This window comes from Pithys albifrons, unplaced genomic scaffold, assembly GCF_047495875.1.
Source record: "Pithys albifrons albifrons isolate INPA30051 unplaced genomic scaffold, PitAlb_v1 scaffold_50, whole genome shotgun sequence".
Classification (NCBI taxonomy): domain Eukaryota; kingdom Metazoa; phylum Chordata; class Aves; order Passeriformes; family Thamnophilidae; genus Pithys; species Pithys albifrons.
In genome coordinates this window covers 116,700-144,075 of record NW_027286065.1, presented here as the reverse complement: position 1 = coordinate 144,075, position 27,376 = coordinate 116,700, and the positions used below count along the sequence as shown (strand labels likewise).

The window sequence follows — 27,376 nt, the reverse complement described above, 5'->3', positions numbered from 1 at the left end:
AGAGACCCCCAAAACGCCCCAGAGACCATAAACCACCCTCTGATCTCTCCCAGGGAGCCCAAAACCTTCCCGAGGGACCCCAAACCTCCCCCAAGGATCACGAAACTCCCCAAGGGACACCCCAAGTCCCCCCAGGCCCCCTCCAAGGACCCCAAATCCACCCCAGACCCCCAAACCCTCCAGGATCTACCCCCAGGGACCCCAATGCCCCCAGACCTCCCTTCCCAAAGGCCCCCAGACCCAGCATCGATGAGGGCCCCCAGTACCCCCCAGTGTCCCTCGCGCAGCTAAATAACCACAGCGACTCCAATTTTTATCCAATTGCCTTTATTCATGTGCTTGCCTCGCCCCGTCCATAGGCCTCATTCTGCTGAAGGAAGCTCAGCGCCAGCACAGTAACAAAGGGCCAACCCTCCTCAGTACGCCGACCCGGGTCATGCCGGCCAGGGCCAGGGCGGTGCCGGCTACAGCGAGGGCGGTGCCGGCCAGGGCGAGAGAGACCCCAGCTTGCAAACATGCTTCAAACAAGCCCATGCTAAAAGCGACCCTAAACCAGTCTTAAATCCAGATCTTAAGCAGCCCTAAATCCAGCCTTTAAACAGCCAGAAAAAGAGACCGAAACCAGCTCAAAACCATCTCCAAACCAGCCCTGAACCAACCCTAAACCAGACGGAAATAAGCTCTAAACCAGTCCGAATCCAGGCCATAAAGCAGCCCTAAATCCAGCTCTAATCCAAAAGCTAAACCAGCTCTAAAGCAATCCAAACCAGCTCTAAACTAGCCCTAAAAGCAGCTCTTAAAACACCCAGAAAAACAGACCCAAACCATCTCCAAACCAGCCCTAAACCAATAATAAGAACTGTAAATGATCCACACCATCCCCAGGCCTCCCGGGGATGGTCCCCAACCCGCAGTGTCCCCCCCGCCGCTCCCGGGCTGGCGATGGAGCCGGCGGTGCCCGACCCGGGAACACTGACCCGCCCCAGGGGGGGACCCGCAGCCCCCTCGTAAGGGTCGGGGGGGGTCGAGAGGCACAGGGTGTTCGGGGGGCCAGGGGGGGCCCCAAAATCACCTGGGACCCCCAGATTCACCCCAGGACCCCCAAACTGCCCCCCAGCCCTCCCATCAGGGTCCAGCTCGGGGTGGGCACAGGGGGGTCTGGGGGGCCAGGACACCCCAGGAATCCCCCCAGGGACCCCAAAACCCCTCAAAGCACTCCAAATCCCCCCAACCCCCTCTTGGGACCCCAAACCCCTTCCAGGGACTCGCAAAACCTGCAAGGACCCTCCCCAGGAACCCCAAAACTCCCCAGAGACCCCCAAAACGCCCCAGAGACCATAAACCACCCTCTGATCTCTCCCAGGGAGCCCAAAACCTTCCCGAGGGTCCCCAAACCTCCCCCAAGGATCACGAAACTCCCCCAGGGGGTCCCTGGGGGTGATCATGTCAGATCTGGGAGTTTCGAGGGGGGATTTTGGGCTCCCTGGGGGTTCCAGCTCCCCCAACCCCCTCCAGGGAGCTGCTGTGGTTCCTCATGATCCTGGGGGGCGTCCTGGGTTGGGGGTGGGGGATCTCCAAGGGGCTGATACGAATTTAGGGGTCCTTGGGGGCCTTTGGGGGTCCCTGGGAGGGTGGTCTCAGATTTGGGAGGTCCATGAGAGGGTTTGGGGGTCCCCGGGGGGGGTGATCTCGCATTTGGGGGGTCCCTGAGAAGGTTTGGGGGCCCCAGCCTGACCCCCCTGCCCCTCCCAGGGAGCTGCTGCGGCTCCTCACGACCCTCACCCGGGCCCTGGGGCAGACCCTGCTCAGCTTCTCCGCTGCCCTCCAGCCCCTCCTCGAGGGACCCTCAGCCCGGGCCCCCGTCGGGGGGCACTGACCTCCCCCCAGCCCCAGACCCCGCCCCCTTCCTGGAAACCCCGCCCCTTTCTGCTCGGACCCCGCCCCTTCCATTGAACCTCCATTTCAACCATTAAAAAGGCCCTAAAATCTCAGGAAATTGGCCCAAATTCCAGAGGGGACTTGAGGAGGGGTGTTGGGGAGAGCAGGAGAGGGGGGAAAAGAAGTGAAAAAAATTGAGAAAAATGGTTTAAAAAGCTAGAGGATTTATTTTTCTTAAGCTACTGCTCTGTTGGGGTGAATTTGAGGGGAGTCCCATCACCTTGGGGGTCTTTGGGGAGTCCCAGGAACCTCTTTTGGGTCTTCTCTCCCCTTCTGGAGCCTTTCCCAGCCCCCCCAGCAGTGACTGGGTGGGGTTTCCCATCACCCTTGGGGGTTCCCTCAACCCAGGGGGGCAGTTGGGGTGAAGTTGGGAGGGGTGTCACTTCTCCAAGGGAGGTCCCAGGAACCTCTTCCTGGTGTGTCCCCCACCCTCTGGAGCCTCTCCCAGCCCCCCCTGTCACTCAGGAACAGCTCCAGGTGGACTCTGCAGACCACCCGCGGCCCGTGGGGTCTCACAGCAGCTCCTGCAGATGGGGGGCTGTGGGGGAGGAAGGGCTTAGAGGGGCTTTGGGGGGACTCAGAGACCCCCTGGAGGGGTTAGAGGGGCCTGGGGAGCCTGTTCAGTGCCCAACCAGCCTCTGGGGGAAGATCCTCTTTGTTGTGACACTGCAGGGCCCAGGGGACACTGTGACACTGCAGGTCCCAGGGAACACTGTGACACTGAGAGGACCAGGGGACACTGTGACACTGAGAGAACCAGGGGACACTGTGACACTGCTGGGCCCTGAGGACACTGTGACAGTGCAGGTTCCAGGGGACACTGTGACACTGCTGGGCCCAGGGGACACTGTGGCACTGAGAAACCCAGGGGACGTTGTGACACTGGGAGAATGAGGGGACACTGTGACACTGCAGGGCCCAGGGGACCCCAGTGTTCCCCTGTGCCCCCCAGAGTCCCTCTGTCCCCCTCTGGGACCCCCAGGGGATCCCTTGTGCCCCTCCTGTGCCCCCCAAGGTCCCTCTGTGCCCCCCAGAGTCTCCCTGTGCCCCCCTGAGACCCCCAGAGTCCCCAGGCCCAAGACCACCGAGCCCCCCAAGCCCCCCCACCCCACTTCAGTGAGCCCCCCAGACCTCCACAAATACCCCCCAGTCCCCCCTTACTCAATGGTGCCAATTCATAGCACTGGTTGTACAGGTACAAGACCCTCTTTGTCCCCCTCCTATTGCCCCCCTGAGCCCCCCCAGACCCCTCAGACCCCAATGAGCCCCCTAGACTCCTCTGTGTCCCCCTGACCCCCCCAGGGGGGCTGCGGGGGGCGGGGGATGCGGGTCCCCCCGGGGCGGGTCGGTGTTCCCGGGTCGGGCACCGCCGGCTCCATCGCCAGCCTGGGAGCGGCGGGGGGGACACAGCGGTTTGGGGACCCCCGGGAGGGCTGGGGAGGGTGTGGATCCCAGGGCCTACTGTGCTGTGCCTGGCAATGTTGGACCGTGGCCATGTGCCCAGGCTGGCAGGGGCCAGGGAATTGCTGCTGCCCTGGGCAGGTTGAAGTCCATGTGAACTTGAGTTGAAGGGCCTGTGAGCTGTGGACGAGTCCAGGATGGAGCAGAGACCCCCCTGCAGCCAAGGCATGAGCCCATGGCAGAGCAGGTTTGGTGGCAGGACTTGTGACCCTGTGGGGGATCCACACTGAAGCAGCCTGTTCCTGAGGGACTGAGCCCGTGGATGGACTCCCACTGGAAAAGTGCTTGGAGGGTTGTTTCACATGGAAAGGGACCCCACGCAGGAGCAGGGGAAGGACTCCTGTCCCTGAGGGTGTAACAGCAGCACAAACATGGAATGAACTGATCATAATTCCCATTCCCATCTCCCAGTGCTGCTGCAGGGGAGGAGGGAGGGAATCAGGGATAAAGTGAAGCCTGGTGGTGTTTCAGGATTTCTTTTATTTCTCATTCCCATACTCTGATTTGATTGGTCATAAATTCAGTTAATTTCCCCAAGTGGTGTCTGTCGTGCCCATGACAGCAATCAGTGAGTGACTCTCCCTGCCCTTATCCCGACCCACAAGCCTTTCCTTCTGTGTTCTGTGCCCTGCCTGGGTGAGGAGGGCACTGAGGGAGCAGCTTTGGTGGCATCTGGCACCAGGCAGGGCCAGCCCAGCACATCTGCCTTGGTTGGGAGCTCTTAACCATGAAGGTTAAGGCAAACAACTGTTTCTGCAGCTGGTTTCTGCACCCCTTTCTCTTGGCAAGGAAACACTGAGAACAAAATCACAAAGTTGCTGGAGAACAGCCAAGTGTTCAACTGTGGCCACTGATAACTAATTCCTGTCCTGGTTAACGATGGGGAGTGATGGAGCAGCTTTGGTGGCACCTGGCACCCAGGCAGGGCCAACCCATCACAAATGCATTGATTTTATTTACCCCCCAAAAGGGAAAAAGGCCCCAAATCCCTTTTGACTGAGCAGAAGAAGGGACAGATTTCTGGCTGAAAACTCCAACCATCAGTTTTCTCAGTTTGGGAAGAGCAAAGCAAACCAAACTGAGGTGAGACCTCCCAGCAGCATCTCTGCCATCCCCATCTAAAGCCCTCCCTGGGGTGCAGCAGCAGCATTGTCACTGTGTGTGTCCCACAAGGACTTTGCACATTCACATGGCAGCACCTGCTGGAGTGCATATACACAGGGTTATGTATTTATATAGGGTTAGTGTACAAATATGTACTGTTAGAGAAACAGGGTAACGTCTGGGATGGTTCCAGGAAGGAGAAGGAAACCCAGAGCCCCAGTCCAGGCAGCCACACCTCAGCTTCCACTTCATCTGCCCTTCCTGCGGGTTCCTCTCCTGGAAACCTGACACTCAGGTGATCCCAGAGCAGGCACTGAGTGACCCTGAGAATAAGTGCCAGGCAGATGAGCAGCTGCAGAAGGACATCCCCGTGCTGTGAGAAGAGCTGTGAGTGCCCAGCACAGAGAAGGTCCTTCCTCCATCACCTCTGTGCCAGGTGAGCTCAGCAGAGGTACTGCTGCTCATTTGAGCAGATCCCACTCCCGAGTTTCTCATCAGCCAGGTGCACACCCTGTGCATTGCCAAGGACGGGGACCCTGCAAGGAGCAGCAGAGACAGAGCTGGCACAGGACAGGTTGTCCCCCCGTCCCCTCCATCAGACGAGGACACAAGCACTGCCCACGAGGGACAGTCCCAGCAACTTCGTTCCCCCCAGGCTTGCCCTGTCCCCCCCATGCCCTGCCCTGTCCCTCCCAGGCCCTGCCCTGTCCCCCCTGGCCTAGCCCTGTCCCTTCAGACCCTGCCCTGTCCCCCCAGGCCCTGCCCTGTCCCCTCAGACCCTGCCCTGTCTCCAGGACTCTGGAGGAGCTGAAGCTGCTCCGTGCCCCCACTGCAGCCACTCGCCCCATCTCCTGAGCCCGTGCCAGTCACTGGCAGTGCCCCTGAGGAGGAAGAGGGAGAGCTGCCCCGGCCCCTTGGGGTGACCCATGCCCGGGGCTCCTTCCCAGCACTGTGAGCACCAACCCTGGGGGCTGCAGGGCTGTGCCTGACCCAGGAACCCCCCCAGCCTCCCCTGTGCCACCCCACACCCCCCACAGCCCCTCACTCACCATTTCCTCATCCTTCAGCATGGCCAGGGGTGCCCCAAGCTCATAGCACCAATCCTGGCCCTGCTCCCATCTCCCCTCAGCCCTCAGAGGCAGTACCAGACCCCACAGTACCCAACCCAGTCCCAGGGACAGGCTGGCAGCAGCAGTGGAGCCACAGGGGTAACTGGAATCTCTCCCCAGCTCATTCCTGGAGAGGGAAGGGGAGAATGTCTGAGGATTCCCCTCCACAGGGAGCAGGGACCCCGCTCTGTGCAGAGAGGCCGGGCTGGGGCAGCTGCTCCTCCCTGACCTGGCAGCACAGCCAAGGCCACCCCCAAAGGCAGGGCCAGGAGCAGGAGCAGAGGCAGCAGCTGGGTGAGCACTGGGTGGGATCTGAAGCACTTGTTGGAGCAGGAAAGAGCTGCTGGACATGAGGACAGGGCTGTCCTGAGCAGGCCCAGCCCTCAGATCCCCCACCCAACGCCGACTGCCTGGGGAGTGCGGGAGGGACCCCCAGCCCGAGTGCCCCACACTCAGCTGGCAGTGAGAGAGGCAAGGGACATGGCCAGGGACACCAGCAGGGAGACAGGGGAGGGCACAGCCTGTGCCAGGAGAGCTGCCCAGGGCTGGGGGCAGACAGGGGGGTCAGCACTGGCCACTGATGGGGCCGAGCAGAGCATGAGGCCTCTTCCAGATACCTGGAGCAGCCTCACACTTGGCAGTCCTGTCCTTGTGGGGTGACACTGTGCCCTCCCTGTTGGCCACAGGGGTGGCCCTGCACTCACCCAGAAATCTTCTGAGGGTCCTTTCAGCTGTGTATCCCTGTAACAGGGAGGGTTAGGAAGGACGCCAGAAGTGAGACTAAACACCGTCAAGAGTTCAGCAAAACAGTATCTTTATTACCAGTATTGGCCAAGTGACCAGGAATGAGAGGGGGAGAAGGAGAGAAAACAAGCCCTGCATGTAACACCCTCACTCACCCAGGGGTTACTCACGAGGTTGTCTTACTGACCCAGAACGCTCAGGCTCCCCAGAGGCAGAGACTGCAATCTCTGGGCATTGACTGGCTTGGCTGGTGTCTCTGCCACAAGACAACGTTGTCCTTCATGTGAAGCAAACCAGCACCAGAGCATGAGCCATCTTGCCCTTTCTTCAGTCTGCCAGTGGCATCTGCCTGGCCAGGTGTGGCCAGGACTGCCCAGCCTGTCCCTCTTGTTATGTAAGTGGTACTTCTGCACACGTGTGTGGGTGTCAAAGGCTGACCTGGCAAAATGCCAATTGCCAGGCACAGAGTCAGAGACACCCCCCCCCCCCCGGCCCTGAGGGAAACAGGGGCACATAAACTAAACCTTGAAACAGAAAACTGGGTTATATATTTATACAGAAGAGGGAAAATTAGAAGGTAAAAGAAACAATAACTCCCCAGTCCCCATCAACACAAATCACAAACCACTCCAGACCCACAAAGCACCCCAAAAGACACGACCCAAGAGAGCTCAGCCTCCTGAGGGACAGACCAAGCAGAGAGAAAACTAAGAATAAACATTTACTTCCCCGTAGATAACACAGTAGCAAGTGGTGGTGGTGGGGCCTAACCCAGCAGAGCAGCAGCAGCAGCAGCAGCGTCCTGTCTTCACTCTGTCCTAGTTCAGCGAGCTGGGGCCAGTTTATCACTGTGTGGGTGTGACCAAAGCTGTGTATTCTAAACCCTCAGTAATTTTTCATGAACTGTTAACAATGGACTATTTGCAGCAACTGCTCAGGACACACCTGACCCCCCAGGCTGGGAGCTGGCTGGGAAAGAAGCCTGTGAGATAAGAGCTGGGAGAACTCCCCTCCAGGGAGTCCTTGGCACCTTCTCACCCACCTGAGGGGTCATGTCTGCTCATGGGCCATCAGTGGTTCCAAAATCCCCCCTGACTCCCAGAGTCAGATCACCCCTTGGGGCACTCCTCACCCCAGGGGGAGGGACTGGGTGCTCCCACTTGAACCAGAGGGTGTATAATCTTGGGGTTTGGGGACTTCTGGGACCATTTCAATAGATCCAGAGGAGGAGCAGAACCTCAACAGGAGGAGACCACCACTCTTGACCAGACTGTGACCATCATCTGCACCAACAGGTTTTTTTCCCTTTTAATTTGGACTCAGGGGAACCACGTGGGGCTCACCACAGGGACCAAGAAACCCCATTGTATTTGTGCCCCAGGGGGCTGGGTAATACTTCTGGGTTTTGTGGGTTAAAACAAATTTCTCTTTTTATCATTGCATTTATTGTAATATTTTTATTAAATTGTAACTCAGACTTATAATCTTTTTTGTGTCGGGTTCATTTCTCCTGCCAGTTTTCCTTTAAACCAGCACACTTATATTTATTTGATTTTTAAACTTGTCTTTTTCTACTTTCCTTTATTGTTATTTTTTCCTCCTTATCTTTTTTAATCTTTCTCCCTCCCTTCTCTTTCCCTCCCCTCTCTTTTCACCTTCCCTCTCTCTCTGTCTTTTCTGCCTCCTCTTCCTGCTGATGCGTGTTCAGCTCAGGACAAACCCTGCCCGGCCCTGCTTCCCAAGGTGCCTCTTGGCCCTCCAGCCCAGGGGCTGCAGAGCCCCAGCCAGGCTGTGCTGGCTCCACGGGATGTGGCAAACGCCGGGGCTCGGCTGCCTGCAGGTCTCCTCAGCCTTGCCCTGGGCACAGGCGCCCCAGAGGATTCACCTGCAGGGGCCGTGAACAGCAGCCCTGGGCTCTGAGGCTTCTCTGCTATGATGGAGAAAGAAACCCAGGAGACTAATCCTTCAGGCCAAAAGGAAGCATTGAACACCTGCAGTGATCCGGAGGAACAGTCCAAGTGGGGCAATGCTGGGAAAACCAACGTTCTGGGTGAGGGCAGGGGGTGGAAAGAGCATCTCACTCCAGGGGAGCACCAGTGGGATGGGGATGGAGCCTTTGGGTGGGTGTGGAGCAGCCCGGGAACACCGACACTAAATTCCAGGCTGTGGCCACATCCGAAGGCTGAAGATCCATCTCCAGTCCTCAAACACACACTGGTGTCTGAAGAACCCCTGTCAGCTCTCCCACCCTTCGGAGCACCAAGAGGGTCCCTGTCCTGGGTGGGACTCGGCATGGACTGAGGATCCAGCAGAGAGCGGCAAAGCAGAGGGGAGAGGACCCAGCCCACTCTTTTCTCCCCCAGGGTGCAACAAAGCAAGTCAGACTGGAAAACATCCCACACTGTGTGTGTTCTCCTCTCTCTGAGTGTGTTCCTGGGGCCCCTCAGCTTCAGCCTGGTTGTGGCACTGACTGGTGAGTCCCAGCCAGGCACCCTGTGGGGAGGATCTGGGCCAGGCACCTCCATTCTGGGGAGATGGGAGGATCCCAGGATTTTCCTGCCATTGAGGGGTGCTCCCCAAGAAAAGTTCCCTTTGGGGATGACTCCTTTTCTTTCCCTCCCTGTGGTCACTCCTCACTCAGTCACACCCATTCCCTTTTGCAAAAGCATCATTCCCAATTGCCCCCTTTCGGTTTCTAGAAAAAAACAATGAATAAATCCCAATTTCCTGCCATTTTAGGGCTGCCCACGTGTCTCGCTCATCTTTCTCTGTTTCAGTTGTTGGAGATCCCATTTCCCTCAGCTGGAATTCTCTGGGGTGTGCCCAAACAGCCAGCCTGGTTTCCAAGGAAAATGCTATTACTTTTCTGAGTCTGAGGGCAACTGGACCACGAGCCAGGAAAGGTGCCAGGCCATGGGAGCTTCACTGGCCATCAGAAGCACCAGGGGTGAACTGGTGAGAACTAGGCCCGAGTCTCTGTGCCAGCACCAGGGTGGGAGATGTGGGGAAGTGGAGTATAAACCCAGCTCCAAACCTGCCTGGCCCCAAAGTGCTCCCAGTGCTGGAGCCAACACATTGGGAAAAGCCCCATCTCTGGGTGGGGGATGGACACAGGTGGGGAAGGCAAGATTGGCCAAACCCTGGTGTTTCTTTGCTTTCCAGGCCCTCATTCTATGCTATAAAGGTGAAGGGCACCACTGGTTTGGGCTGGAAAAGAGGGATAAGGGCTGGTGGTGAATCAATGGCACAGCCTTCAAAACCAGATGGGTCCCTCTGTCTGTGCTGGGGCTCAGGGTCAGCACTGGGGGCAGGGCTCCCTCTGGGTGTGGCTGGAAAGGGCCTGGGGGGCTGCTCCCGCCTGGAAGGGATTTCATGGAGTCTGGGATGACCCATCCTGGGATGGGGACCTTCTCCTGCCCCCATGTCCAGGCAGGTCCTGACTTTCCATGGGATGTTGAGATGGGCCGAGGTTGCTGCCCACCAACCCTCATTGGAGAACAGGAGACCCTCAGCCAAACACTGCCCCTTCTCTCCTGGAGGGGAAGTCCCAGATTTTCTTGATGTTTTGGGGTAGTTTTATCAAAGTCCAAAGATGGGTCGGTGCATTCAATCCATCACTGAAGTGTGCAGTCACAGCACAGGCACCCTGGAGTCTCATGCCAGTCCTCAGACTAAAGGAATGTCCACGAGGAAAGTAACATATTCACCAAGTCTTCTGATTTGTCTTCTGATTTCTAGCCCAATTTTCAGGCTTTCAGAAGTTAATCCAGCATTTACAGGGAACATGCATATAAACATTGCTATGAGCCTCAGCTCTATAAATCTCTTCTAAACTACTGTAATAAAATTATGCCTAGACATACTCATAAAATCACTTTGCACCATTGGAATCTTTGTAAATTAAATTGATATCACTGGAAACTACATCTGTGTGAAGAGAACAGTTCCCACACCCACACAAATCACATAATATAACTTTGGAAAACTACATAAGAAAATCTTAATGGAAAGCCCCAAATTTGACAGACATGTCTGACAGAAAAGGAAAACAAAAAACCCCAAGTAACTGAAAATACTACTCTCTGCAGTTGCCAAACCCCATTCACAGGGCTGGCCTCCTTTGTGCTGCTTTTTATTTCTTCCACACTAGCTTGATAATACCCTGCTAACTACAGGGGAAAGGGCTGGGCCAGTGAGTTCCCTGAGCCTGCTGAACAGTCCTTGGAAAGGGCTGCACTCAATGCTGGAGCACCACTGCAGGCTCAGCCTGCAGATCCACGTGCTCAGGCTGCTGGTGCTGTCACAAGCCCACGAGGAGTTGGCTCAAAGTGCCTCAAACACCTTTCGCACGGTCTCCAGTTCCTTCTGCTTGTTCTCGTTCGCCGTCTGCAGTTCCTTCATCTGCCGCTCCAGCTCCTCCTGCTCAGCCAACAGCTTCTGGCGCAAGTCCTTCCGCTTCTGGCGCGCTTCTTTGTGGGGTGGACATTGTGGTAGTTTTGGCTTTAGTCACCATAGGTCCCCAAACACCATTCCCAACCCCTCAGAGTCCAGCAGGACCCGGTGCCTCCAGCACTCCCTGCGCAGATGGTCTCAGGTGAGCCAGGGAGGATCCCTCACTCCAGGAAGCTTTTTTCACTTGAACTTTGTATAGGATGGTGTGTCTGTTATGTGCAGTAGTCGAACTAATGGGAAGGACAATTATGTTTCTATAATTAAATATGAGGAACCATTTCTGCTCTTGCTGTGTCTTCTCAGTAAAGCAAACTCCTTTCAAGGCTTTTATTGCTGTCCCAGCTCTATCGACCCCACTGCCCAAGGCACAGACTTCGCTGCTTCCCCAGCTTGGGGGCTCATCCTCAGCCCCAAACTAGTCCTGACCCGCCTGGGAAGTGGATTTGCAAACCTTGAAATCCCCCGCAGAGCCAGAACAGGGAACAGACCTGACCTGGGAAGCCCCAAACCCCCCGTTCCGCCCCAAATTCCCTTCCAGCAGTTCCCCCGCTGCTGCAATCCCTGCCCGGGCTGGTGGCGCTGCCGCTGCTCGGCCGGGGAGGTCACGGGGCACAAACTTGACGAAAAGTTTCTTTATTCCATCGGGGCGATTTCCCGGCGTTTCTTGGCGGCAGCGGGACATGCGGGACCCGGGCGGTGCGGGAGGACCCGGCTGGGAACTGCTAAACAGAGCCGGCTGGGAACAACCCTCCGATACCCCCCCGATGCCCGAGGGCTGAGCGGACACGGCTGGGAACACTCCGCTCGTCGCCGCCGCTGGAGCCGCTTCCCAGCTCCGGCTGCCGCCGCTCGGCCCCGGCGGGTCCCGCGGGGCGGCTCTTTGATTGTTCTTTATTCTCCTGATTTTCTTTATTTTATTCCCTTCACGCCTCCCACCCCTCTCGGCGCAGCCCTCCTGGGGACACCCCACAGTGCCCGTCCCTCGGGGCGGCTCTTCAGTGACACGGAGGGGCGGGGACTCGTCCGTGAAGCTTTTTATTCTCTTTATTTTCCTCTCTTCTCTGTAGTTTATTCTATTCCCGCGCCTCCCGTCCCTCGGGCAGCTCTTCCAGGCGCGGGCGGCGCAGACCCCCCGGTGCGGCTCTTTGATTGTATTTTCCTCTGTTCTCTGTATTTCGTTCCATCCGCACCCGCCCGTCCGGCTCCTTCAGTGCCACGGCCCGGCGGGGACCCCTCGGGGCGGCTCTTCCAGGGCTTTTTCTCCTTCCCGACGGGATTCCCCGCCCGGGTCCCTCCTCCCGCCCCAGCGCTGCCGCTGCCGGAGCCGAGCCGGGCCCTTCCCAGTGCTCCCAGTCTGCCCAGTCATCCCGGAGCGCCCCAGGGAGGGCTTCGGGTGGGCACGGCACGGGAGAGTTGCTGGGGTGTCTCTGGGCTGCCCAGAGAGGGGGTGGATTCACCATCCCTGGAGATTTTTAAACGCAGATTGGATGTGGTGCTGAGTGCCATGGTCTGGTAAGTGGACTGGAGTTGGACCAAGGGTTGGACTCGATGATCTCGGAGGTCTTTTCCAACCCAATCCATTCTATGAGTCTATGATTCAACAACTGTTTATTAACCAAGAAAATACAAACAGTGGGCAGACTGGATAGACTGATTTTTTGCTTTAGCTGTAATTGTCACTGTTCAAAACCTCTTCTCTGAACTCCTGGCACTATTGCTCTCTAGAAAGAGCAAAAGAAATGACTGAGAGTTGAGAATGTTGTTCTCTCAGAAAGAAACTATGAAAGAAAACTAATGTTTTTCTTACCAATACAAGCTGTGTGATGTTGTGTAAAACCAGGTGAACACTTGCATGTGAAGCCTCCAAGGGTATTGACACAGAGAAACTGACAATTGTGCTGCTTGGTTTGACATTCTTCAAGATCTGAAAGTAAGAGATGTTGTCTTAAGAAAAGTCAACAAAGAAGAGGCACATTGAGTTTAATTTCATCAAACCATCACACTTCAAAACTACTTCCTTCTAAGTCAAGTTAAAATGAAATTAAAAACTTAGTGTGTGTAACTTTCTTTACCTTTACATGTCTTTCCATCTTCCTGAAGGACATAGCCCCGAGGACATGAGCACTGGTAGCTGCCTTCTGAGTTCTTGCAGATGAAATTGCATGGTCTGGGAGACTGGGAACACTCATCAAGGTCTAAAGAGAGAAAATATTAGTATCTCTTGTACTGATTTCCTTGACAGAAAGATGGTTGCTAAACAGCACCACATTTAAGGGGAAAATGTTAGTGGAAAAAGCCCCTGATTCACATGTGGTCAGAATTTCTATTCCTTTCCCTGTGAAGATGTTGATGTGGAGTTTATATGGGGTTGCCTCTACCAAGAAAAACTGTCTTGAAAGAGTGAACAGTGACATTACTATTTTCATCTAAGGAACAACTATTTAATTTTTGGCATCCTATGGTCTACTAATATGTGTTAACCAACAAAAAAAAGTGGGGAAATAGAGACCAATCAGTTAAAGTGATGACACAGCTGAAACAGCTCAGGGATCATTGTACTGCAGGAATATTGCCAGCAGAGCCCCTGTCTTGATTTCTCCAAATCAAATACAGAAACAAAGGGGCTTATTAGGTAAAGACAGAAACGAGGGGAAAGAGAGAAAAGAGAAAAGAATGGTTTGCTACAAGGTTTACAGAGGTTGTAGCCAACAAAAAACTTACTGCTGATTGAGACACTGAATCTCACCATTACAGGATGTGCCACTTATGTCAGTGGTATATCCAGCTCTGCAGAAGCATCTGAAGGAGCCCATTGTGTTAATACATTGTCCATTTCTGCACAGCTTTGGCATGACCTCACATTCATCAATATCTGCACAGAAAATATTCAATAGGTCATCTCTCAGTTTTAAATCTGACATTTTTCTTCTCTCCCATTTTTGCAGAGTTCCTTATCATCCTGCTTCTGATAGGAACTTTACCCCTTCTCCCTCTTCAAAATGGATCTGAATCCAAAGCCAAGCATCCTTCAAACTTTCATTACTGCTCTTTATACCAAAACCTTCCTGCTATTCCATCAGGTACACAGGTCCCAGTTTTTCTAACTCAAAATACAAACACCACAGAAGTGAATTTTCTTATTCCCACCTATATGTTAAAAAGTTTTCACCAGAATTAGAAACTGTATATTGGCTTCTGCTTCCTGAGAAGAAATAGTACCTATATTGTTGTTAGAACAACAGTTGTTGCCTTTGCCATCTATGTAACTTTTACCATACGAAAACTTTGGGATAATTTCTGGCTTTTAGTTACTGGTTGGTACCTCCTGTTTTACATCCCAGTCCTGAATATTCTGCACAACTGTTCTGGTTGCAGCTACTGTTGAAATGTGTTTTTAATATCTGATCTCTCAGCATAATTTGAAATACCAAACTCCATTAACAGGAAATTCTTCAAAGGAACTTCAAAGGGAATCCTGCATTTTCTTAAATATGTGAGCATATTTTTTCCCCTTTTCTGGCTCTTTTTCATCCCTCTCAATACCTCTTCCATCTGTGGTATAGCCTGGCCCGTGTGGACAGAGTTTCTTGTCCTGGGTGGTTCCGGGCAGTGGGCAGAGCTTGCACTGGTTGCCCCGGCCCCTGCCTCCATCCCAGCAGCACTCAGACCTGGTGACAAGGTTCTGGCTGCTGGGAGCCACCTGACACATTGTCTGTAAAACTTCAGCAAAGCAGAACCCCCGGCGATTATCTGGGAGGAAGAAGGGCAGAGATTAAAACAGAGAAGAACAGAAAATGAAGCACCTGATGTATTATTCTCCCTCTCCATCAACACATATGAGCACTACATAATTAGCTACCATGAAGTCTGTCTTGATTTAGCCTTTCAGATTTGTTGTGTGTTCTGATAATACTCTGCCATTCCAAACATATTCAAGACATTCCTAATGTTCAGTGCCTGCAGGAGCTGGATAAGACCTTTCCTTGCAGGAAAGTTGTGCCCTGGGGCATATCTGGTGATAGTAAGAGTTGCTTGGTAGTAAAATAGGCTGTGGGCAAACTGAGCTCCCACTTAAGCTGCCTGTGTTATTCTGCATTTAAATTATGTCGTTGGAGTGGGGTTAGAAGTCTGCTTTGTTTGTTTGCTTTTTGGACCAAAATAACATGTCTGATCATCTCCAATTACCCTGAAGAGGTTTAAGTAAAAAAATTCTCATCACTGAAAAGTGTAAATGCAACTCACTACTTTTTCTGTGGTATTCCCATTTTCTGTTGAGGAAAAAAAATGGCCTTGCTGTTGATCTGTCCCTGTCTGATGCTGTTTTAATAATAGCATTGTTAATACCTGTCAATAATGAACGGGGAGCAAAGCCATGGAGCTCCTACAGGTTTCCTTCAAACAGGCAGCTGAGGAGAGCAGAGATCCCAGATTCCAGTGCTAATGGAAACCCCTTATCTTCTAAACAGCCCATGTGACCTGCCTTATTTGTTAATTAAAATGGAGACATTGGCAATTGCGGTCTGAGAATGCTTCTTTAAAAAGAAAAAAAGACTTTTTTTCTCTTCTCTTTCAGAGTTAAAACTTAAAATCCTTCTGACCCTTCAGAAGGTGTAACTGTATCGACATTGGCTGACCTTCTTTTAGTGAGGAGCAGAACCTGTACACTTGTTACATGAATCAGGCTCACAGTTGGAGATGTGGCATAAATTTCAGTGTGAACAGATATAAAGATTTGCACAATATGTTTAAATCACTGTAATCCATGACTCCACGTTTGTGCTTTAATTCTGAAGAAATGTTATGTTTCTTTTCTGCCAGCCTCATTTTGTGTTGTCATTTCTAAACTAGAAAACCCCAAGGAAAAGCTGCAATGAGCAAACCCTCCCAACTCAGAGTTTTCAGAAAATAACAAGAAAATTACATGTTACATATAAAAAAGCAATAATGACCTCCAAACAGGGTATTTCCTTGGCCTTAACGACTGGCTGGGGTTAACAGATTGCAGCATTCCCTTCCCATCTGCTCGCAATCCTTAGGAAATACTCTGTGCTTCCCTTGTTATTGCTTTGCCATGAAGTCAGTGCACTGTTGATGGCAATTTACAGGGAGCTGACTTTATAGCACTTACATAAGATGCAGCATCTTTGATGAAAGAACATTAATGATTACTTGTTCCATTTCAGGATTGTACCTACACTTGAAAATTGGTCATGGAAAAATGAAGGTTTTGCAGCTCTGTTTGACTTCCAAAACGAGAACAAGGAATTTTACAGTGCGAGTCTGAATATTGAAAAGGAAGTACAGGTTGATGAACACAAACCCTTCATTAGCATTTAATCTTTAGGCCTGCACCAAAACTTCTTAATATGTCTTACAAACTCTTAGTGAAATTACAGTGTTTTATGTTCACAACCACTGTCTGAATTAAAGGTACAGACAATTCAGATGCCTTGGTGCAGTATTATGGTGATTAAGGTCATGTGCTGAACATAAAACCAATTTTACTCCACATCCTAGTTTTTTATTTTATCTCAAGGTAACCAAAGTCTCCCTCTTTAAAAATACCTGTATTTTATTTAAGTCCTATAGAATTAAGACACTTCTGTGTGAGGTGCCCGATTGCTACACTTAGATGATATTCTCAGGATGCTTCTCATTCCTATCATTATTTTATATTCTATCACAGCACTGTTTAATATGGATAATGATTTAATTGCTGTAGATCTGAGAGCTGTTAGGTACTAATTCACTCTCTGCACCCGTTACACTTTAATTTAGGATGAAATGTGTACAAAAGAGGCATTTACCACGACACTCAATGCCTGAGGGACTTGTCAGGAATCCTTCATTCCATTCACAGCTGTAGCTCCCGACAACATTCACACAACGACCGTTTTCACAGACACCTGCCTTGGTCCAGCATTCATTTTCATCTTCATAAAAGTATAATAATAATAAAAACAATTGTTACAGGAAAATATATCAGACTCCCGGAATACATCAATTATTCTGTGTAATATTTGAAAAATATTTGCAAGAAGTGGAAAAGTCAACAACTGGTTAAGCCTGGACAGGACTTTCCTGGTAATATCCTATTTAATTCCTTCTGTTCTCTATACCAAGAAAGATTTAATAATTATTCTTATTATATTAAAATAATGATGTAATAATAACTTTATAAAATAATAATATTTTAGTAGTAAATACTTAATGATGGATCTAAATTCAATAATTTAAACCTTTTATGTTCTTTGCAACTTATAACAAGAAGCAGAAAACACTTTCAGCAGAGTAACCTCGAGCCATAACACCTCCCTGGCAAGTGATATTTAACTAAAACTGGAATATATGCAAGATTTGAGTAACAGATTTTCACTTTGTAATCAGTAATAGTCCCTGAATACATTTGACCTTTCCTTCAATAAGTCATATTTCAGTTCACATATTACTTCCCTGAAACAGTTTACAGTTCTAGGGTATTTTTTTCCATCAGTAAAGGCACAGATACTGTAAACAATTACACACCATTACAGACGTTTAAAATAAAACCTCAGAAGAACCTCAGGTGAAAAAAAGGCATAATTACATGTCAAAAAAAAAAAACCCAAACCAAACCAAACCCAAAATACTTGATAATACAGATTATATTCCCTGAAAAAAAAAAGTGGTAAAGATCTGTAAAAGGGAGCAATCATCTCTTGGTGAAGGAACATTGTTTTAAAATATTTTCATTTAAAGCATTCACTAAGATGGAGACTTAATTTTTACTAATTTTTTGGCAGAGAACTTTGGAATGGTTTGGGGTTTTTAATATACCAGAAGAAAGTATAATTTACTAAAATGTAGTTATTGTTTTCCCCTCAGCCAATTGAGTAAATGGTGGAGGAAAGCTGTTTGCTTACTTACAGGACAGGGAATTATTTTGAACTGTGGCAGTTTCCACATCTTTTGCTCTTCATGGCATCTATAGGTAGCTTTAGATCTTTAAAGAAGTCACACATGATTTTATATTAATGCTAAAGGAAAGATAACTTTTTATTTATGCTAATTTCTCTTCCTACCCATCAAATGGGGTGTCATTTGTTTGGCAATTTAATTTCTTATATGTAGTAACTGTCTGTTATAGTTTCAGAATCTGAAACTACAACACTGCCTGAAAAACGTTTGGATTTTGTTGTAGAGCAATAGAGTTTTCCTTCTGAAATCCTGATTAGTCATTCAGAACTGCTTCCAGATAAGGCTCAAACGCCCCAGAGACCATAAACCACCCTCTGATCTCTCCCAGGGAGCCCAAAACCTTCCCGAGGGACCCCAAACCTCCCCCAAGGATCACGAAACTCCCCCAGGGACCCCCCAAGTCCCCCCAGGCCCCCTCCAAGGACCCCAAATCCACCCCAGACCCCCAAACCCTCCAGGATCTCCCCCCAGGGACCCCAAAGCCCCCAGACCCCCCTTCCCAAAGCCCCCCCAGACCCAGCATCGATGAGGGCCCCCAGTACCCCCCAGTGTCCCTCGCGCAGCTAAATAACCACAGCGACTCCAAGTTTTATGCAGTTCCTTTATTGATGTGGCTGCCTCTAAGCACTCTGAGCACGGCTGAAGGCACGGAATGCGCTCTTCACTCTCCTCCAAAGGCAGAGGACCCAAGCTCCCTGCCCTTGGGCCTCATTCTGCCGGAGGCAGCGGTTGCAGCACAGCAAGAGGGATGGCGCAAAGGGCCAACCCTCCTCCGCACGCCTGGGCTGCTCCTGCGGCCCTGGCGAGAGCGGCCCCGGCCCCGGCGAGAGCGACCCCAGCTGCAAACATGCTTCAAACAAGCCCTAAACCCATGCTAAAACCGACCCTAAACCAGCCTTAAATCCAGATCTTAAGCAGCCCTAAATCCAGCCTTTAAACAGCCAGAAAAAGAGACCGAAACCAGCTCGAAACCATCTCCAAACCAGCCCTGAACCAACCCTAAAGCAGATGGAAATAAGCTCTAAACCAGTCCTAATCCAGGCCATAAACCAGCCCTAAACCAGCTCTAAACCAAAACTCTGTTTACTGCATCAAAGGTTCAGACAAGACGCAGGAATACAACAAATTTTAATTGTTATTAGGAAACAAACAAAATTAATATATTCAATACATGCTCTTCCTTCTGCAACATAAGAATTCTTATTCTATTTTATCCTAAATCAGCTCTAGGTGAAGTAAAAGAACTAACAAATTTCCTTATCCTCTAGGACTGAAATGAGTAAAACACGGAGGGAAAACACAGATTTTAAGAGTCTTTGAGCAAAGAAAGCAGAACTATGAACATGATATTTTAATATATCCCAACTTACATTGCTTTATGTTTCCCACTAAAGACAGACCTTGTTAGGAGCTGAAGACAGAAATTTTATGTTGTGCTCTTCTCCTTACCCGTGCTTTAAACAGCTGGTCATACACTTCAAGCAGCCTTGGCAATGGCACTCCAATTTCTTGCATGGTGTATGTTACAAAACCTACATCCCAGTTCAAAGTGCAGACCTGTTGCTTTAGAAACTGCACTAAAAAGTCTGGAGGACAAAAATAAGGAAATATTTAGATTCCAAGTTGTTAGTGGGAGTCTAGCAAAGAAAGGCATTTAAAAGTCGTTTATTCAAGGTTAATTTTTCTTTCTTCCACACAATTGGTGCCGTTCCCCTGTGAAGCACACGGAATAAGTTCCCCCAGTCTACACTGAGGGAAGGCCAGACAAAACTGTCCTGGTTTGAGGGGAAAAACCAAAATGTTTACCCACAAGCGGGGGAGGGGCCCTCTCCACAATAATCACGCCACTCTTTATCAAATTTAAGAAAAGGGATTTTAATACAAGAAGGATAACTGTCCCTAACTGCTATAAATATATTTATATGTAGGTATAGGTATAACTATAAACAGACCAGAGCAAACCACTTCCCCAACACCACAGAGGAAAAAAAACCAAACCAAAACAACAACCCCCACAAACAACAATCCCCACAACAACAAGTTTCCTTCGGGAGAAGAGTTATACTTATGGCAGTATCAGTGTCACAGCCCGGCTGGCAGCAGGGGGAGCTCCCAGATGAACTCTGTGTCTCTTGTCCCAAATGAAGAAAAAGAAAGCTGAAAGTGGGGAACCGCCGCGTGTCCTGGAAAGCAGCAGCAAACCTCTCTCTCCCGGGTCACTGCCCCAGCCGGGGCGGGCAGGCCGTGACGCTGCAGGCGGCGGTGAGAGCGGAGCAGAGGCCGGAGCCCAGATGCAGGAACCAGGAGGAACAGCCGCGGCGAGGAGAAAAGCAGCGGCTCTGCAAGAAGGCCCAGCAGAGTAGCCAGCAGCCAGAGCAGGAGAGCAAAAAGAGCAGCTTCCCTCCTCGGCAACACACACACCGCTCCTGCCTTCTGCCCAGCTGAGAATGGAAAAAAAAAGTCCCCAAAACCAAAAGAGACAACCTGCCCCCGCCTAAGCGATCAGCAGTAGCTACTGCTGTTTGTTAACTGCTGGCATGGGCAGTGAGTGGCAGGGGAGAGAATTTACACAATAATCTCAAACTACAACGAAAACATAACTACCTCCAAAGATGGTATTAGACTGTCAGCAAGGCATGGCAAGGATTACTAAGTATTCTGTTATAGTTTTGCCACCCAACTCTGCTGTCAAGAAAAAGTCATGAAATTTCTTTTGTTTCAGCACAAAACACGTACAATCATTACATTTGCTGGAATAGCCAGCAGCACTGCTGGAGCTTTTACCATGTTTAAGGATCACTAAAAATTAACAATATATTTCAAGACTAAATGTTCCTATTGAATGTTGTTGCACAATAGTTTAGTATTATAAAAGAAGATTTAGTGCTGAACAACAGATTTTCTAGGTTTTTATATAATACTAAGTTGTTAAAACATGAGCATCTCAAAAGCAGAAAGAAACCCCAAAAAGGATCCAGAAATCTCCTGAATTCTGTTTTCAGAATCTGCTCTTTCAGACAGCAGCTGATGCTCCAAGAGACAACAGATAAATGCGGTTGCCTAAAATCTTATTATATATAAAAATACACATTTTTACTTTGTACTTTGATAGGAACAAACTTTACTGCTTTCTAAAACGGGATCTGCACAGCCATCCAAAAGCAAGTGCTGCTGCAATCTAAACTTCATTCACTTCCTTTCTTTTAGGACTAAAAAAAGAGGCATTTCTTGGTTTAAAACTTTGTTCAGAGGCTACAATGAAGGCTGAGACCCACTCATGTCACATATACTTATTTAGTATGCAGGCTAAACAACTTGCCTAAAGGGAAGTAACGAGGTGTGCCAGCATGTATCTTTCCAAGCAATGCCCATTTCAAACACAGTGCTTGCATTCTGTCAGCGGCGTTCCGCGATACGCTGTCGTTCAATTCTGAAAGTGAAAAACATTCAGAGAGAACCTCGGGAAAAAGTTCCACATTTCTACTAAACAACACTGAGGTACTTAAATTTACATAAATAATGCAGCAAAATCAATTGTCAATGCAAAATCAGCAGATAGAAGGAAAACCACAACTTTTTCTGGCGTTCATGCACGAACATTCACAGACTTCTATGTTTCCTTGAAGTTCCATGCCAGCCTACTTAAACACAGCCAAACAAAAACACATCCCAAAACCCCACAGCAAACCCACTACCACACAGCTTTTCCCTCAAATCCCTATCAGTGTTGTTTGCACAACGACAAACACGAGCCCAAAATATCCAAGGAGGGTGAAGTAGAGAAAAGCCAGAACCCAGGGGATTTTACTAAAAGCACCCAACTTTCCGGGGAGTCTCCAAGAGATAAGGTCTAATTTATGGAAGACATCTAACTCTCAGTGAAGTCATAATTAAAGGTCCATGTAGCAAACAGGTTAATCCCAAGAGAAAAGCCAGAGCACCATGTTTGGCAAGACCCACTGCAAGAATCTGCAAGAATCAGCAAAATCAGACCGAGTTGAAAAGTTCATGAGGATGAAGAGCAAAAATACGACCACCACCAGATGAAGTAACAGGATCTCCCCTCATAATATTCCTCAAAATGGACAGCTCCGCCCCAACTCCGCCTGCTATGAATATTATAACTGGATATTGCAATATTATAATCGTGCATGAATATGTAGGTAACAATATTGTAATCCCTCACTAGAAATGTATAAATACTGGAGCTTCTCACTGTAGAGTTTGGAGCTCTTTTGTCCGATACTAATCGGAGAGTTCCCCAACGTTGTCTTAATAAATACCTTGCTGTTTATTGACTAAAACTTTGTCTCTAAACAGTTTGTTCTGCCTCTTTGGGCATCGGGGGGGGGTAAAAACCACGAGAGAGTGAATTACGAACTCATGGCAAAGGATTGTCACAGCTGAGTGGCTGAGCTTGCACAGTTGTGCCCACTACTGTTTCTCTAAAAATGGACAGAACCCCGCCAGTTCCACTCCTGTCAACATTATAAATGCAGAATTTTTTGAAGATTCTTTAGTTTTTGTGATAAGAAATTTACTTACATTGTAACATTTAATTTACATTTAACATTTTTATTATAATTTCCTAATGGTGGCATCTTCAGACAGAATTTCATGGGTATTCTGAAGTCACATGTAATGGCATCATGGGATGAAACCATTTTTTAAATGTTATCTGGAATGTGATTATTCAAGACATATGTGCAATATGCTCGAATGTTTATGTAAAATATCACTTTTCTGTCCTTTAGGCACACAGACCAGAAGTAATAAAATGAACTAATTGTTAACTACACTTAAGAAATATAGTAGAGAATAGCCCAGAAAAGATGCATTTCACTTGGACAGCACAACAGTAGCAGCACACTCACTCTTGAAAGCCAGAACTGGATCATTTTCTTAAAGTTCCAGCTTGTACCAGTTTTAAGACCTACCTTTTACAATGATTTCTTGCCAGAGAGTTTGCACCAAGATAGGATCAGAATGACCTGCACAGTGTAGGATTGCAAGCTTGCACTCCGAGAGCTTGAAAGGGTCAGCAAATTCTCCATATAGCCGGAAGGAAAATTACCAGGCTTTACACTTAATGTAGGCTAATTGTAAAGGAAATTCTCTAAGTCAGTTATGCTTTAATTTGTGAGGTAGATATTAGACTAGTAAAGATGCAACTTAAGTAACTGTTGTCAATGATGAAACCTTTTTTTTGCTCTGTTTAGTCTCACTTCTTAAAGATAATCCCAAATTTTATGTGAACTTAAAACTGATAATTTTTCAACAATTTAACAAAAAAATCAAGAAATCTAAGAGACTTCATAAAGAAGACAAAGTTGTAAAAGAAATTAAAGCACTGAAGACTGAAAGACTATCAAAGTACAGAAAATGACAGTGGGAGGTAACAGACACGTTGAGACCAGAAATGCCAAACTATCTACTTCTTTTGATAGTCAGCATAGGATCATTCTTTAAAAAACCTTTTTCCCCCCCAGAATGTGATAAACTGAACTTTATCACCTTTTAACACAGGGAAACTTCAATCACCTTGGTTGTATCCATCAACTCAGCATCAAGCTGGGAGATTGCATCTTGTACTGAAGAACGATGGGAATACTGACGTTGTAACGTTTCTTGTGTGTGAAGCTGGATCCTTGGGCCTTGTTTAAAGAGGAAAATACAGTATTTCAAGATTGAAGGAATTTAATCAAAGTTTAAGAACAGACCAAGAATTAACTTTAAATTATTTAAATGCAGAAATATTACTACATTACACCATTGAGTCTATTATCAACTGCATAACTTTGCCATGTCAGGAAGAAAGCACAGAAATCTGTTTCAATAGAACTGGTAATAAAAATGTCATGTGCCAGTGAGACAAAGTGAAGTAATGCCTTTAACAGTGTAGCTTAGATTCATGTTTTTTCTTACTTCCACTTTCTCTTCTAGTTCATGTAGGAATTCACCATCTGCAGCTACAGAGGATGTGGCTGTGGAACTTTTGGCACTCAAAATGGCACGTGCAGTGTATTCAAGATGCTGCTGTAGAGAAATTTCTGTGCTGCAAAACAAATATTCAAAACAAAATGGAAAATTAATGGAATTATTTGATGATTAGTTATATTCCAGCTATACCCTAGAACTGGGCATGTGGCTTGTCCTGATTTTACTAAATCATGCAGGACATGATTCAACCATGTAGCCTCATCTTTGCTGCAGGCTCAGTTCTAGTGTACTTCTCAGTCCAGTACTCCAGTTAACTATTCCATTATAAAAATCTGTGTAAGAAATTACCACTTAATATATGGTACTTGCAACAGAAAATACATTGCAAACTAATATATGATACATAAAATAAACACAATGCCTTTGCAATAACTGCTGGGATTAAAAACTAATATATTCTATTCATTTCAATTGTTTTTAGAAAACCTCCTTGGGCACTGGCCTTATCTTGTCCTCGGCCTTTTCTTAAAAGATCTTAGTTTGTTTGCTTTTTCCTAATTGCCTCAGTATATGCAATAGATCACACATAATCCATACCTATGTAGGTCAGCCAGCTTAGCCAAGACTCTGGCAGCATTACTAAAATTTCTGTTCTTCTCAAAGTATCTCCACAGTAAATCCACATAACGGACTTTGTTTTGGTCAGTCTTGGTCATCCGCACCAGGGAGGGCTCCACAAAGGGCGCTGTAACCTGTACAAGTCACAACAATAACACTGATTCGCTTGCCCTTCCATTTTTTTAAAAGCACCAGTTATTACAATTAACTCCTGTAGTCTGCTGTCCATGCATGAGCTCACCTGTAACAGTTTGTCTGCCAAGTCAGCTTGTATCAGCCAGTTGTAAAGTGCAATACTGAAGAGTTCATCCGTTGAACACTGAGCCAGCTTTAGCATTTGTTCAAACTAAGGGAAGAAAAGGCCAAAGCTGTTACTCCAGATACAGTTACATTACATAAAGCACTGAATTCCTACACGGTAAGTTATTTGCACACCACAATTTCTGTGGAAGCTCTAGATAGAGAAGCCGATTCCTGACAAATCTTCACTTCAATAAGCTATTCCACAGTTTAAAATAGTAAATTCTACACCACTTCAAATTACACTATTTTCTGGAGTGCAGTCATGACTTCTTTGTGAGTTTCTTACATGGTGTCCTGCCTCTTCCTTGCTTAGCATGTTGGGGTCAGGTGACAGCACTGGAGGACCTGGCTTTTTGGGTACACTGGGAGACTGAGGAGCAGCTTTACTTTGATTCACTAACTCTTGAAGGGTGTCAGTGACACACTTGTAGCTGTTCAATCTGTAAACAGAGCAAAAGAAAGGTCTCATAATTTTCACTGTAACTATCTCTGAAAGACTTTTTTCAAGTGTTGTTATTGTATGGCTTTGTAAAAAGCTACTAAAACTGAAAAACATCGCAGAGTATTGTCAGCCAGTTGTGTCTTTCTAACAAGTATTTCCCTAATGTTCAGATCACAATGTTTTCTGCATCTTTCATTTTAGCCTTTCTTCCAGATTAAGTTGGTGCCATATTAATCACAATCAAAGGGTGTTGCTGAACAAAAAGATTTATATTGTATCCCGTACCATAAAATGCTAGTTTGTTGTTACCCTCCATACCTTGCCAAAAAGAGCTCCTTTTCCAGTCACTTGAAATAAAGTACCCCATACAATGATAATAAAGTATCACGAAAACTTGCCTCTCTTGAAAAGCTTGTAGTCCAACAACATCCTCTTCTGGTTCTCCATTTTTATAGAAATGAAGACCAAGACCTTGGGGATCTTTCTTCTCAGCAGCTGTAAGAGAGAGTTCTACTCCCTCACAGAAACGCACTAGGAAAAATCAAACCAAATATCACTGTTCAGTATTATAGTAAATCTAGGACAAAATCCTAAGTGACATCATGACTCCTCCTTTTAGCAAGCAAGAAAGAATAAACACTATTCACTCTGCTCTGCATCATACAGAGTTTACACCTGTGCCCAACCTGTGGGACTTATTTGCAAGTTAGCTGTTAGAATCAATATTGCATCAGAATGTCCAGCACAACGTGTAACACTGTACAGATTTGCCAGTTACATCCATGTTTAAATTCTGTACCAGCTTCTACTGCACTCAACAGGATTCAAAACCATCTTTCAAATGGCTTATTTGGTATAAAACTTTAACTGAAACCACCTGCTTACATACAGCCCAACAATTTTCCTAAAAATATTTTAACCATATATATGAAAGAAAAGGATGTTGCAATATGAAATAAGTGCATGGAAATATTTCAACAGAGAAGTGGTTTTCTTGGTTAGCTAGTTAAATCTAGAAAGGCTTTAAAAGAACAGGGTGGAACATTTTAATTGTAAGAGTTATCAACTAACTGTTTGTGGTAACACACTGTAATAGGAGTTGAAAGTTAGTAAACAAAACAAATAGAAAAGAAGATGGCATGAAAGGATACTACAGAAACTATTTGACAGAAGGTGATTAGTGACTGGCTCTTACCCTGCCTATACTGTGCACAAACATTAGCAAGGTCTACTTGATTGCTGATCATCTGGTACTCCTTCAGTGACTCCCTCAGCATCTTCTCTTTTTCCATTTTACTTTGAGTTCATTTGCCCAGAGACAACAGGAAAATGGAAATCACTCACATGATCCACAGATCACGGATACTGACAATAAGTTATTATTCCAAACTTCAAAGCTGAAACAGTAGAAATATCACCCTTTCAAAAGCAAACTCTGGTCACTAAGTTTCCAGCAGAAAGACTACAATAGCAATGCATAGAAGGGCTGAAAACTTAATGAAGTGGTTCTCCATTCTCTTCTCACAAGTTCTTCATTTCAAATTTATTTGAAAACTTTCAAAGACCAAAGGTCTTAAATACAATTATCTTTTACAAGTTCCACTAAAATATGCAACAGACAAAAACCATGACACTACATTGAAGAAAGACTGAAATAAGAAAACATTAACATATGGAAGACAAATACACATTAGATTAGAAGTAGAGACTCTATGAACATTATAAACAACTGCAAATGCCTCAAATGATTTCCATGTAATATTCAGCATTAATCAACTTAAAGACACTGTGCTGGTTTAAAGGCAAACCAGTGGGAGAAATGAACCCAACTCAGGAGAGATTACAATGCAAGAGTTACAATTTCCTAAAAAGATCACAATAAATAACACGGAGAAAAATTGGTTTTAACCCACAAAAGAACAGTTGTATAACCCAGTACCCTGGGGCACAAACAGAATGGTGTTTCCTAACATACCCCTCATATGCACTACAGGGACTTCATCTACAATATGCAAGGGCTCTGATTGGGCAGGGCCAGCTCAGCTGATGGAGCCTCAGGTGTTGACCAACCAGGTGGCTTTTGCTAAATGCAGCTCCCAGTGTTTCAAAGTCCCCCTGCCCAGTGCCTTCAGGGTGGTTTTCAGCAGTCCATTGCACTGCTCAACTTTCCCAGAAGCTGGTGCATGGTAGGAGATATGACACACCCACTCAGTGCTGTACTCTCTGGCCCACGTGCTTGTTATTGTTCAGGGCCCCACTGGAAACCATTTTTCTTCTGTGTCACAAGGTAGAGAGAACATACAATCTG

At 47.7% G+C, this 27,376-nt stretch overlaps 1 protein-coding gene across 9 annotated transcripts in view; it reads right to left on the bottom strand.

The window, feature by feature from the left end:
• Positions 1-12,929: 12,929 nt before the first annotated feature.
• The window catches only part of LOC139685267 (nuclear pore complex protein Nup155-like), a 43,235-nt gene continuing 28,788 nt past the window's right edge, over positions 12,930-27,376 (bottom strand). Inside the window, exons 13-27 of one of the 9 annotated variants that reach the window (XR_011700075.1) lie at positions 26,264-26,465; positions 25,467-25,599; positions 24,913-25,066; positions 24,565-24,669; positions 24,303-24,457; positions 23,691-23,820; positions 23,307-23,419; positions 22,703-22,861; positions 21,085-21,195; positions 19,215-19,351; positions 17,715-17,790; positions 16,616-16,741; positions 14,352-14,558; positions 13,555-13,680; positions 12,930-13,003 (exon numbers count right to left, since the gene is read on the bottom strand). Coding sequence is in view for 1 of the 9 variants with exons in the window: in XM_071581932.1 (XP_071438033.1) it covers positions 23,321-23,419; positions 23,691-23,820; positions 24,303-24,457; positions 24,565-24,669; positions 24,913-25,066; positions 25,467-25,599; positions 26,264-26,360 (873 nt within the window). In the remaining 8 variants the exon portion in view is untranslated. Of the gene's footprint in view, positions 13,004-13,554; positions 13,681-14,351; positions 14,559-16,615; positions 16,742-17,714; positions 17,791-19,214; positions 19,352-20,506; positions 22,862-23,279; positions 23,420-23,690; positions 23,821-24,302; positions 24,458-24,564; positions 24,670-24,912; positions 25,067-25,466; positions 25,600-26,263; positions 26,466-27,376 lie in introns of those variants that run through there. The other 8 variants (XR_011700071.1, XR_011700070.1, XR_011700074.1 and 5 more) reach the window with 8 other exon arrangements.